Source organism: Orycteropus afer, unplaced genomic scaffold (genome assembly GCF_000298275.1).
Source record: "Orycteropus afer afer isolate SDZICR_OR568_19922 unplaced genomic scaffold, OryAfe1.0 scaffold00402, whole genome shotgun sequence".
NCBI lineage: Eukaryota > Metazoa > Chordata > Mammalia > Tubulidentata > Orycteropodidae > Orycteropus > Orycteropus afer.
The window spans coordinates 648,225-660,745 of record NW_006921989.1 but is presented as its reverse complement, the minus strand read 5'-3'; the positions used below and the strand labels follow the sequence as shown (position 1 = coordinate 660,745).

At 49.3% G+C, this 12,521-nt stretch overlaps 1 protein-coding gene across 1 annotated transcript in view; it reads right to left on the bottom strand.

Moving 5' to 3' along the window:
• The window catches only part of LOC103207923 (complement C3-like), a 29,625-nt gene extending 18,937 nt beyond the window's left edge, over window positions 1–10,688 (bottom strand). The window contains exons 1-21 of the mRNA XM_007953624.1: window positions 10,621–10,688; window positions 10,275–10,482; window positions 9,352–9,526; window positions 9,069–9,139; window positions 8,841–8,929; window positions 8,648–8,730; window positions 8,350–8,437; window positions 7,544–7,646; window positions 7,324–7,411; window positions 6,938–7,053; window positions 6,175–6,315; window positions 5,879–6,088; window positions 5,455–5,664; window positions 4,996–5,157; window positions 4,601–4,730; window positions 3,651–3,728; window positions 2,091–2,288; window positions 1,781–1,892; window positions 1,400–1,488; window positions 1,179–1,318; window positions 550–756 (exon numbers count right to left, since the gene is read on the bottom strand). Of these exons, the coding sequence (XP_007951815.1) occupies window positions 550–756; window positions 1,179–1,318; window positions 1,400–1,488; window positions 1,781–1,892; window positions 2,091–2,288; window positions 3,651–3,728; window positions 4,601–4,730; window positions 4,996–5,157; window positions 5,455–5,664; window positions 5,879–6,088; window positions 6,175–6,315; window positions 6,938–7,053; window positions 7,324–7,411; window positions 7,544–7,646; window positions 8,350–8,437; window positions 8,648–8,730; window positions 8,841–8,929; window positions 9,069–9,139; window positions 9,352–9,526; window positions 10,275–10,482; window positions 10,621–10,688 (2,766 nt within the window). The remainder of the gene's footprint in view (window positions 1–549; window positions 757–1,178; window positions 1,319–1,399; window positions 1,489–1,780; window positions 1,893–2,090; window positions 2,289–3,650; window positions 3,729–4,600; window positions 4,731–4,995; window positions 5,158–5,454; window positions 5,665–5,878; window positions 6,089–6,174; window positions 6,316–6,937; window positions 7,054–7,323; window positions 7,412–7,543; window positions 7,647–8,349; window positions 8,438–8,647; window positions 8,731–8,840; window positions 8,930–9,068; window positions 9,140–9,351; window positions 9,527–10,274; window positions 10,483–10,620) is intronic.
• Window positions 10,689–12,521: the final 1,833 nt, after the last annotated feature.

Below are 12,521 nucleotides of genomic sequence, written 5' to 3'. Positions count from 1 at the left end.
TACTCTGTCCTACAGTGTTGCTATGAGTCCAAATTGACTTGACAGCAGCAGGCTTGGGTTTTTGTGCCTCTGCTTTCTCATCTGTAAAACGGGGATAATAATAGTTCCTACCGTATAGGGTCGTGTGGAGAATTTGATGAGTTAATATTCTTAAAGTGCTTAGAACCATGCCTGGCATATAGAGTATGAACATGTGTTGTTTAAGTAAACATATTATTGATGGGTCAGATACGTTCAGAGCTCTCTGATTACTCATAAGTATGATTATTATCTCTATTCTGCAAACGAGTAAATGGGGTCTCAGAGAAGTTAAATAAGTTGTCCCAGGTCACACAGCAAGGATAAGATTTGAACCCTGGCCTGACTCCAAAGCCTCGAAGTGGGGACTTGGCGACCCCTCAAGCCAGTCCACTGACTGAACTTTCATACCCATTCTTTCAGAGCCTCACTTGCATCTGGGAGCCTGTTTATTTATCCTCGGTGATCTGCCTCTCTTACACCCACACAGCCCAGGGCCCAGAGGACCAAGAGGTCTGAGTCACCTATTACCTGGATCAAAAGTGTCTTCTTTACATGGTCCAGGATCCCACTGCCCACGACCTTAACCTCCACATCCACTTTGCCCATCTCCAGAGGGAGAATCACAAAGTACACAGTCTTGGAGGAGGTGGGGGGCACAACCACCACCTGGCGGGATGGGGCTCCTGGCTTCGACGCGCTGCACAAGTGCTCTTTGTGAGGGAGCTCCACACGGACCTGAGACAAGATGAGCAGTTAGGGCCTCCTGCTGCATGGATGGCTGGGTCCTGGGGTCACAGTCCCCTTCCCACCCCAAGGGGCCTAAGTAGGTGAAAACATAGCATAGAGTTGAAAGCACAGACCTTGGTGACAAATTACCTGGGTTCAAACCCCCTTCTGTCACTTATATGCTGTGTGACTTCAGGCAAGCCCTTTAACCTCTCTGTGCTTCAGTTTCCTCATCTCTAAACCAAGGACAACACTAGTACCCATCTGATGGTGTTATTGGGGGGTTTAAATAAGAAGAGACCTTAGAAACTTTTTGAAAGGACTACCTCTTCACTGACTCATTGGCATAATTGATAGACTCCTCCCCTTTATAAAACACATTGACTGCTCTGATTGATAAAACATGTGGGGAGGGGAAGGCTTGGGCTCACCTTGACCTGGCGGTTCTTGAAATTGTACAGCACAGCTTGGATCTGGACCTGCTCATTCCTGACCATGGAGGGGGGCAACTTAATGTCCACAAAGAACGATTTCATAACTGTCAGCTCGAAGGGATCTGAGACACAGAGGCCTAGAGCCAGGAGAATGCATTGGGGTTAAACAGAGGCCACCTGGCTCAGGTTTGGCAGGGCCACTGGGCTTGGGTGGTCACCTTGTCCAGTCTTGAGACTGATGGCCACAAACTGCCACGTGGTGATGGAATCCGGCACGTTTGTAAGGATGGTGTAATGGGAGAGGGAGCTGGAAGAGGGGAGGGTGTGACTGAGTTTCTGCTGCCTGGACAGAGCCACTGGCTTGAGGGTCACTATTGGGGATTATTGGCCCCCCCCCCCACATTGACCTCATTAGAGATATTATCACTAGAGGGTCATCATTTTGGGGAACCCACTTGGATCTTTATTCCCATCCAGGGGGGACTTTTCTCTTGGGACTGCCCTGAGGGGTCAGTGCCACCCCTGAGGTCATTGTCCATGATCAGGACATGAGGTACAAGGGCCAGCGACCAGGTGCTGGCACAGGGCCACAGTCCTACCCAGAATTACTCTTAGGCAGAGTAAACTTCCTCCACAGCCAGCTTTCTGGGAAGGAGGTCCGGATGGGCATTTCTTCATCGAAGATGTCATCAAAGTCCTCGTCATCATCCACTGCAGGAGGAATAGAGATGTGGGCCCCTCCATGTCTCCCTGAATGGTTTCTGTCACGTCTCTCCCATAGCCCTCCAACTCCTCAGTGGGATCCTTCCACTCTATGCCCCCTATGGTTCCTATCCTGAACTGGTCACATGACACCCCACCCCCTCTGTGGAGTTCCCCACCCTGTGTCTCTTGCCGTGACAGCCTCACTTGTCCCCAGAACCAGGTGCTCCTCCCGGGCCTCCCGAGTCAGAGACTCAGACAGATGGCAGCACTTCAGGAACGCAGCCACGCAGGCAGGGCCGTGGCGGACATGCTGGGTCCTCTTGTCACACAGCAGGCCCACTGGGCTCTCTCGGAGCCCAGCCTCACAGCACCTTCTCTCCAGCTCTGTCTTGAACTCATTCACTGTGGGTAGAAATGCAGCGAGAGAGGAGGGGCTGGGCTGGACTTGAGGAAGGTGGAACCCAGCCACTTTAACGCCATCCATACCTTCCCTCTATTTACCCATATTTGTCCCTGGGTGGTGCAAACAATTAACAAGCTTCATCAAAAATGGTTGGATGTTTGAGTCCACTCAGAGGGACTTTGGAAAAGGCCTGGAGATCTGCTTTGGAAAAGTCAGCCACTGAAAACCCTATGGAGTACAGTTCTTCTGTGACACACGAGGTGTTGCCATGAGTTGGAATTGACTTGATGGCAATTGGCAACTGGTTCCTAGCACATGGCATGAGTCTTCAATGTGAATCCTTCCACTGAACTCAAGTGATGAATTCTGACAAGAATACTGAGCTACAGAGAGGTGAACTCACTTGCCCAGGGCCACACAGCTCATAAGGGCCAAAACTCACCAGTGATGGATGAGAATCCACCAGAAGCAGAAAGCTGCTTCTTTCTGTCTACTCCCTGGGCTTGGGGATGGTGAATGTGCTAGATCTTGTCCACTGGCATGGAACACTCATTTCTCCTCTCATGTATGTTCTCTCCTGTGCCACAGAGGCTGCTGTTGTAAGCTGCTGTCGAGTCAGCCCTTGACTCCTGGTGAACCCATGCACAGCAGGAATGAAGTATTGTGATCCACAGGTTTTCAGTGGCTGATTTTTTAGAAGTAGATCACCAGGCCTTTCTTCCTAGTCTGTCTGAGTCTGGAAGCTCTGCTGAATCCTGCCCAGCAGCACAACAGCATGCAAGTCTCCCCTGACGGACAGGTGGTGGCTGTGTTTGTGGTGCATTGGCCAGAAATCAAATCAGGGTGTCCTGCCTGGAAGGTGAGAATTCTACCTCTGAGCCACCACTGGTCTTGTCACAGAGACTAGCCATCTAAAAACAATATTTTCCAGGTGCCCTTGCCACTAGGGTTCTTGGTGGGATTTAGATTTTGCCGCTGAGATACTCTTGTGTAAGACTTGGAAGGTGAAAGAGAAGCAAAACCACTTTCCCTGCAGTGGTGGTAGCTGATGGGTGTGCTTCTGTCCATGTGTGTTTTTGCATGGGCATAATTCCATGTTCCGTTGTCTGTCCACAAGCCTCATGAGAGAAATGAACAGTTTCCTGGATAGTAAAAGCTGTAAAAACTGCAGCGGGTTGATCTTGAGTCCTATCAAGCTGCTCCCAACTTCCACCCCTATAGCTCTGCTAATGATTTTATAAACCTCAAACTCCCCTTTTTAAATCCCTTTCTGCTTGAAGTATCTAGAGTGATTTCAAGTTTTTTTGTTCTAAGCTCTGATGGATACAGTAATTTGGGACATATCCAGCTTTGTATCTGACCTGCATTCCTCTTTGCCTCCAGTCTCTTCAGAGAGCGGCGGTGGCGGCTAGGAAGTAGGCTCTGGGGGCAGCGCCAGTCTAGGAGTCAGAGGGAAAAATGAAGACTAAGAGGGCAATTGTTAAGATCATTATCAATATCTTTCATGATACTGAGTGCTACTCAATACTCGATACTCAGTGCTTTGTATGTGTCACATCATTTCATCCCACAGTCTCCTCATATTCAAGATTCACTTAAAAGCTGTGTGCCTTTGAGCAAGTTACTTAGCCTTTCTGAGACTTAATTTCCCTAGCTGTGTAAAATGGATATACTATAGCTCTACCAATAAGGTTATGTATGTAAAAGTACTTAGCATAGGGTCCTACAAATAGTAAATTGAAATGGCTATTAGTATAATTATTTATAGCTGAAAGAAGACACTCCTAGTTGTCTCTTATATCCATTCTATTCCCTCTGGCAATTAAACCATCATCTTTTATATATCACCTAGAATAAAGACTACATTTCCCACCCTCCCTATGTAGGGTCATGTGATTGAACTATAGCAAATGAGAGATGAGAGACTTCCTCTTTCCTCCTTCCCTCCATCTTGCTGCCTGGCATGAGGTCATGGTGTACCATCTTGGAATATGGCAGAACACCTAGCTAGAAGAAACCTGGGTCCCTGGACTGTGTAAGTGAGAAATGACTTCCACTTTGTTTAAGCCACAGTTAATTTGTATCTCTGATACACATGGCCAAACCTATATTTTAATGAACACACAGTGAGTTAGTTCTATTTTAGGGATAAAGAAAATGAGATTCAGAAAGGGAATGTATCTGGTCTATGGTAAGTGGAAGGGACTGGATTTTAACTCATGTATATTTAACTCCAAAGCCTATGCTCCTAACCATTAGGCAGCACTGCCAAATCTCTGCCCTCTTCCTGTCCCTCCCTCCCAGTCCGTACCTGAGCTTGCCAGAGTGCTCATCCCTGTGCTGATCTTTAGGTCCAATCCAGCATCCTTAAATACAGCAAGTCTATCTTTGCCACTGCCTGCTGTGCAGCCAATGTCATGCTTCTCCACCACATCCCAGACCTGGGGGTCAGAAGAGGAATCTGGATTAGGGGCTTGTCTGACCCCTCTAGGGAAGAAGCAACAATGCACTGTATTTGCTGGCTCAAATAATAACTTTCACACTATCTCCCATTTATTGAGCTCTTACCACAGGCAAGTTGCTATGCTATGCACCATCTCCTTGAGTCCTCATAACCATTGGTGTTGCCCATTTACAGCTGAAGAAGCCAAGGCTCCAGCTAGAATCCCCAGGCAGTCTCTTGGCCCAAAGCCCACATGCTCTCACCTTCTTCTGAGTGAGCTTGTGTTTGCTGTTCAAAACATAGACAGCCTTGTCCACAGCCACTAGCCCCACTGTGGCCTCTGCATCACCTGTCACCTTCAGTTCCAGTTTGCTGTTGGGCTCAAAATGATGGAATCTTCCTTCATTCTTCAAGCCAACCTTCAGCTGAGCCAGGAGAAAGAGATGTGTCAGTGAGAGGGGCCCATAGGCTTTTTAGGGGTTACCCCAATTCCATTCTCAGGTCATGCTCTCTGCTGTTATGGTGGGGCATCTGGGAACTCCACCAGGTCAATTTTAGCTCCACACATTTATTTGCATCTTACCCACCCCCCAGAGTTGAGCTTTTAAGGCCACATCTCTTCCTCCTTTCCTCTGTACTCCAGACTGGAAGCCCTTGAACTTGTATAGAGCATATCTGGAGCTTTATAATGATGATGTACAATTTTAAGGCATTTGTCTCACCGTCCCCATGCATTTCTTTTTCATATCAATCCATAAGGAATCAGCCACCAACTCAGGGTCTTGGCTTGCTCCCCTTGGCAGTAAATAAAAGGCCAGGATGCGGAAGGATGGCAGCATCTCTGGAGTCACATCAATAATGGTTGACGTGTAGACACCTCCCTGGACTTTTAGCTGATGTTTGGCATACACAACCTGACCTTTACTCAGGACCTTGGAGACAAGGGAGACCAAAATGAAAATGGTAGGGTTAGTCCTTCCCTGAGGCTAGCTCAGCTCGTCAGGAAGGCCCACAGACCCTTTGCTCAGTCCCTTGGTCTGAACCTACCTCAGATCATTCCCCACCTTCATACTTTTGCTCATAGTTCATCCAACCCAGCTAGCTAGAGTTGTTCCAGAGAAAGAATTTCTTGGCTTAGTGCCTCACCAGGAGGGTAAAGTGGGTGATCTGGTTTTGGGTTTCAGGGTTCCGATGCTTTGTGTTGAGGCTCAGGTGAATGCTGCTTCCAACTTCTGGGGCCAATGTCTTTACCTCAATATGCAGAAAATTCCCTGACCCATCCTGAGTTGAATAGGGCTGAGCTATCATCTTGGCTGATGCCTGCTCCTCTGGCTGGAGAGACTCATCAGTTTTTACCTTGGGAGAGTGATGGAGAAGTAAATCTCCACACTTCCAGCTCACACAGCACCAACCCCACCATCCCTACTTTATTAGGTTGGTACCAGGATGGGAAGCTGGTCCAGATCTGCCCTCGTGTTGATGGTCACAGCAGCCACCCCATCAGCTGAGGTGCGCATTTTGTGGTCCTCACAGTGGATGAGGATGTTGGAGGCTGGGGACCCATCAGGGTTTGAGACAAAAACCTGGAATGGAATCTGGAGTAAGATGAAACAGGCCTGGGAGTAGTCTGGCATGTGAGGAGAGAACAGCGGAATGCAATCTGAATAGGACTGCCTTGTACACCAGGAAACCACTCTGGAGTCTCTATGAATGATATCTCATAGAGTTCTTTAGTATACAACCACATATGGGGCCCTGGATCTTGGTGAACTCTGGGGGGTGAGCTGGGGGTGGAGGGGTAGGAGGAGACATAGAAGGTTGTAGAAAGCATGGAGTAGGGTTGGCACCCAGGGATAGCTTTTGCCTTCCTAATACCCTTTAGACATCTCAAAGTCATCCCACAAATTAATGTGTGTAAAAACAGGACATTTCTTGTGCAAGATAAACTCTCAAGCACCACCTTCCAACCTGATTGTGGTGCATGAACCCTCTCTAGAGAATCTCTGGAGCCATCATTCAACCCAGGAGGATCCAGGTTAAGGCTTGGGGGCAGCCTTCGGTTTAGTTTGGGAGGAATGATGGACTTAACGCTCACGTAGATGAGTTGTGAGGGGAAGGTGAGTCCAGTATGGGTCTTTGTTTTATGGGTGTCTGTTTTAGGGATAGGGACCTGATTCCCTGGGTGGAGTGACTCCAGACCCTGACCCTAAAGTGGAACGGCATTCCTGGCTTGAAATACTGGGGTGTCCTGATGAACTTGATGTTGTATGGGCTCTGGACAATCTTCACTCCTGAGGTCTCTGTCTGGACCATCTCACCCCCTGTGGAGATAGGAGGATCATGGAGGTGTGTAGAAGAAGCTTAATATTCTAGGGTAGTGGTGGAGATATGATATGGGGGTTCATCTTGGTGAAAGTAGGGAAAGACAATAGCACAATTTCATCTCTTGCCAGCCCTTCTAGTGTCTTCGCTTTTCTCTCATGAGAAAACTGAGACTAGAAGGTGGGGCAAGGTCATATGGTCAGGTGTCTGGGTTGGGAAAGAATGTAGTGTCCTGGAACCTCAGCCAGGGGCCCAGGTGAGTGTGTCACCTGTGGAGAACACGGTGATGTTGACATATATTGAAGCCCCAAGGAAGTTCTCTTCTGGGCCTTGGAATGCAGCCATCAGAGTGTCTTTCTGGAGGGAGGCATGGCCGAGACCATCAGAGACCTGTTCTTAGCACAGGAGAGCAGAAAAGAATATGGTTTCTTGAGGGAAAGAGGGAAGGTCTGGTGGAGGGAAGTGGGGGAGGGGGCGGGGCTCAATCACCTCCACCCTCTGCAGGGAGCTTTGGATGGGGATCCGGCGGGAATCCTGTTCCACCCCAAAGATGGCCAGAGCATGTCCATCCACAGGTTTGTTGAATATATACCTGGGAGAGGGAGGGCCATCTCAGTGGCTCTGAAGCACCCACAAAACCTCATGTTGCTGCAGAGATAGCCTGTATGACCTCATGGGGGTATGCTACTTTGTAAGAGGCAGAGGTGATCCCTGAAAACTTAGAAGGTTTCATTGTTGACCCACAGAATCCTGGGAGGTGGCAAACATGTCCCATTAAGCCTCATTGGTTGTAGATGTGGCCTGTGCAGCTTCACAAAATGGCATAGGTAGGCTGTGTAACCATTTGGAGCCACATACAAGTTTGATAACCTGTAGGGAGACAGAGGTGGCCAGTGCAACCACATCAGGCAGACTAGGTGACCTGTACAACTTCAAGGAGTGGCAGACATGGGCTACACAACCTCATAGAGCCATGGAGATGATCTGTAAATCTCATAAGGCAGAAAATGTGACATTTCCAATCTCATAGAGCTGCAGAAATGGCCTGGACAACCTCATAAGATGGCAAAGGTGGCCTGTGCAGCCTTGTGGACCTTCAAAGATGGTCTGAACAATCTCATGAGGTGGCCTATGTGACCTGTGTGACCCTATTGGGTAGACAAGGAGACCCGGACGATGTTATAGACCTGAAGAGATGGTCTGTATAACCTCAAGGGGAAACATAGGTGGTTGCCCATTCAGATTCTTGGTGTCTCTGGTCCTCTGGCAAGGCTGGGGGTAAGAGGATGACTCACCAGGCATGGATGTCAACACCCAGAGCCTTGTCACTGAGGTAGAAGAAAGTCTTGTTTGGGGTCAGCTGGACCTCAAAAGATGGGAGCACTGAATAGGGTAAAGGTAGTGAGTACTCTCAACATTTCCCTTCCATCTCTTGTCCCCTCCCTGCCCTGTCCCTTCCTTGGTGACTCTGATGACCCCCAGGGGCTGGAACATGTGGTCTGGCTCAGGCTTTCTCCTCTTAAGCCCTCCTTCCTGTTCCCAGTTCTGTTCTTTGCGTGCCTCATCCTGTCCTCTTGGTCACACCCTTCTTACCGTATTCCTTCACATCAAAGGCTGCCTTGAACATCTGCTGGGGTGCACTCTGGTAACAGGCTTCAATGGTCCAGGTCCCAAAACTAAAGCACAGGTTGGAAGAGATGTCTGAGAAGACAGTCTGCATCCCATGCCTAGGGCTCCCAGCTCAGCCCTCAGGTGCTCCAGAGCTGTAAAAGCATGGGAAGGGCACCTGATGAGCTCTGGGAGATTGAAGGAGCTTGCAAAGAGGCCATCCTTGGCCAGCAGACTCTTGCTGATCACTGTAATCCCTTCCGGATTCTGTGGAGACAGAGGGTGGGGCTGATGACTGCTTTATGGGAGGGCCCTTGTGGTTCACACCCCTAGTGGTTCAGCATATGTCTCGGGACATAATCCCAGTATCTAGGATCCACCCCCCTCCCCCAACAGGAAAGACCACCTTGATGTTCAGAGTGAATGTCCTGGCCACAGGATCCATCTTGTGGTCCACAGTAAACACTCGGTAATGAACTGGAGGAGGAGGGAAGACTGTAAGTATTCAATAGAGAAAAGGAGGGAGAGAGAGTTTGGAGAGGGGTGGGAGACACAAAGACCTTAGGCTGGAGGGGTTCCTAGGCAGAAGGAGACCTTGGGAGGTGGAGAGGACTTTGGGGGATGGGACCATGTGGCATTGTGGGAGAGTTGGGGGAGGAGTCTGTGCTTGTGAGTACTGGGGACTGTACCCAAGTGATCAGGGGTGTAGATGGTCTTATCTGTCTGGATGAAGATGTAGCCAGCATGGGGAGCCACCAACACAATCTTCTCCATGAATGAGGAGACTGAGAAGGGCACCCAGTTTGCCCGGATTATGACATACTGCTGTCCTGGTTTCGGTGGGTGTACCAGGCTGTCAGGAATCTGAGAAGAGATGCTCACACTCCTCAGGCTATGCTGGGATCTCCCACCCTAGAGGAAGAACTCTGGGCCAGATCTTGAGAGAAGCAGTCGTATGAGGAGGCTTTGGCTCTGCCTTGGAGAGCAGGGTTGCCATGTATAGCTGTGCAGATAGTTCATTGCACAAGGGAGTGCAGAGATCCAGTCCATACTCAGCTCCCCATGCCACCCATCCTGATGTGGGGCTGGACCTTCCAGAGGAAGGTGCACTTTGTCCTTCTCACCATAGCATGACCTGTTTGTCAAGAAATGTGCTTACCAGCAGGGGGCAACTTTTACAACATGCACCAGTATCAGTTACCACTGAGGCAATTCTGACCCATGTGTGTCAGAGTAGAACTGTGCTCTATAGAGTTTTCAATGGCTGTTTGAAAGAAGATTGTCAGACTTTTCTCCAAGAAGACTCTGGGTGGACTCGAACCACCAACCTTTCAGTTAGCAGCTGAGCATGTTAACTATTGCACCACCCAGGGACTCATTATAATGCACGCTGAGACCCCCATATGGGCAAATGGCAGCGCTTCTTGGAGTAGACTTAGAGGACTTTTGATTCCTGAATGGAGAGGACATGAAAGATGTAGTACGTCCATCTAAGCCTTGCATCTACTCTCCAGTGTCCCTCCAAGGAAGTCCCGCAGAGTTTGCCCCCTCTACCCTTATTGCTGACCCAGAGCCTCCCTTTATGACCACCCCTTTATGGCCTGTCACGCACCGTTATGGAGGCCATGTCCATAAAGTGGTTTCCAGGTGAGAGAGTGAGTTGCCTCTGAGCCACCATTGTATTCTTCACGGGGAAGTCCCATATAGTGAGGTTCACCGCCAAGGGCCTGGTGAGAGGCTGCTCAGAGTCACTATGGGCCTGGATATGGATGTTCTCGGGGCTACCAACCCGCAGGACTCGAGGGGTCACCAGGATATACCTGCCGGCAGACAAACACAGGGGCATGGATGGGCTCCCATGGGGATGCCGCAATGATGCCTGGGGTCACTGGCAGGGAATCATGCAGATGCCAGAGGTGCAGGAAGCTGGATGAGTCCCCTCCATCCCCCAGACTTACAGAGGCTCAGCGTGGGTGAGGGGAGTTCCCAAGAGTAGAATCAGCCCCAGGGGCCAGGGCACGTCCATGGTGGGTGGATGGGTGATGTGGGAGCACAGCCCTCAGGAGTCTGTACTCTTGCTGCCCGAGCCCTGGACTGTTTGCCTTGGCCTGTCCTGGCTGAGTTAATATCTAAACTCGTGTGGTAAGGAATTCCCATAAATCCCATGGGAGTGGAGGGGGGGGAGTGGCTCTTCCCTCCACAGCCAAACCTCCAAGGAGGCCTGGGACATGGTTGTGTTGAGAAGTTCCCAGCTCCTCCCTTGAGACTGGAGTGGCAAAGGGTTTACTCCTCCCATGAGCCATGGGGGCCTGATCCTGAAACCCTCCCCTCCCCCAGCAAGGAGCCTAGGCCACGTGGACCCGGAGCATTGAACTTGAAGCTTGGTTGAAATTGGCTGAGAGGGACACTTTCCCCTCCCCTACCACCAAGGATTCGTCCCTGCCCCAATCCTTGTGAAATTGAAGTTTTTGAAGTAGTTGTTCAAATGAGAGCAGTGCAAGCATTGCATTCCCATTTCCCAAACAGAATCCCAGGTGGTAGAGGCCATGTGGCATTTAGCCATCTGGCCTCAGCACCCACCACAAAGAAACCTTCTGAGAAAGGCCCCTTGCTGGCCCTGAAGTCTTTCTGCACTCAGCATGCAACACACAGTTCTCTTCTTTCTAGTAGGAGACAAATTATACTTCATAAATTGTGGCCATTGTCCATTCATTGTTCCCAAGTCATGCCAAACTTTTCAGGCTCCTTTTCCAGAAGACAAATTATATTATATTAAACAAGGGAAGGAAACACATCATGCTTGATGCATTCCTGGAAGAAGGCTTTCTCTGTCTCAAAATGATTTTCACTGGCTGTGTACTGTGCCCATCTAGGAGTATGTTGAACTGGCTCTGTGATGGCTACCCTCCTGGAAGCTGTCCCCCTGTAACTGTGGCCCCCAAAAGCTCCATCAGGGTTACAGACAACCCTGTCTGGGTCTGCCCTCTACTGTGAAGTCTATCACACTAGCTTGGGGAATTTTGTCTATTGGTGGGCTCCATCTCCCCCAAACAATAATAACATACATTAGAGGTCGAATGGTGTCCCTCTCGGAGATATGTTGAAGTCCTAAGCCCCCCACCCCAGTACCTATGAGTGTGACTTTGTTTGGAAACAGGGTCATTGCAGATGTTATCAGTTAACATGGGGTCATACTGGAGTAGGATGGATCCTAATACAATCTGAGTACAGTCCTCATAAAAGAGAAGAGAAAGACAGACAGACACAGGGGGAGGTGCGTTTACATGCCAAGGAACACCAAGAAACCCTTGGGGCTACTGGAAGCTGGAAGAAACAAGGAGGACTCTTTCCTTAGAGCGTAGTCCTGAATTCAGAACCCTATCCTCTAGAAATAGGGACCCTGGTGGCACAGCTGCTAGCTGGGAGGTTGATGGTTCAAACTCACTAGCCACTCCATGGGAGAAAGATTTTTAGCCTTGGAAACCTTGTGGGGCAGTTCTACTCTGTTCTTTAGGGTCACTATGCATCGGAATAGACTCAAGGGCACACAGAAACACCATTCTCTAGAATTGTGAGACAATACATTTCTGTTCCTTAAAGCCAACCCATTTTGTGATAGTTTGGTATAGCAGCCTGAGGAAGATAGCGCAATATATGTTCATCCTTTAAAGATTTTCGAACCATATATTATGAGGCTATCTATGGTCCTATGTGGCTCTGAGGACACAACACTCAGAAAACCAGACAAAATTCCTGCCTGTGTGATGGACATTGGCTAAGAACTTGCCAAAGGCTTAAGGGGTTGTTGTTGTTGTTGTTGTTAAGTGCCGTCAAGTCGTTTCCGACTCATAGCAACCCC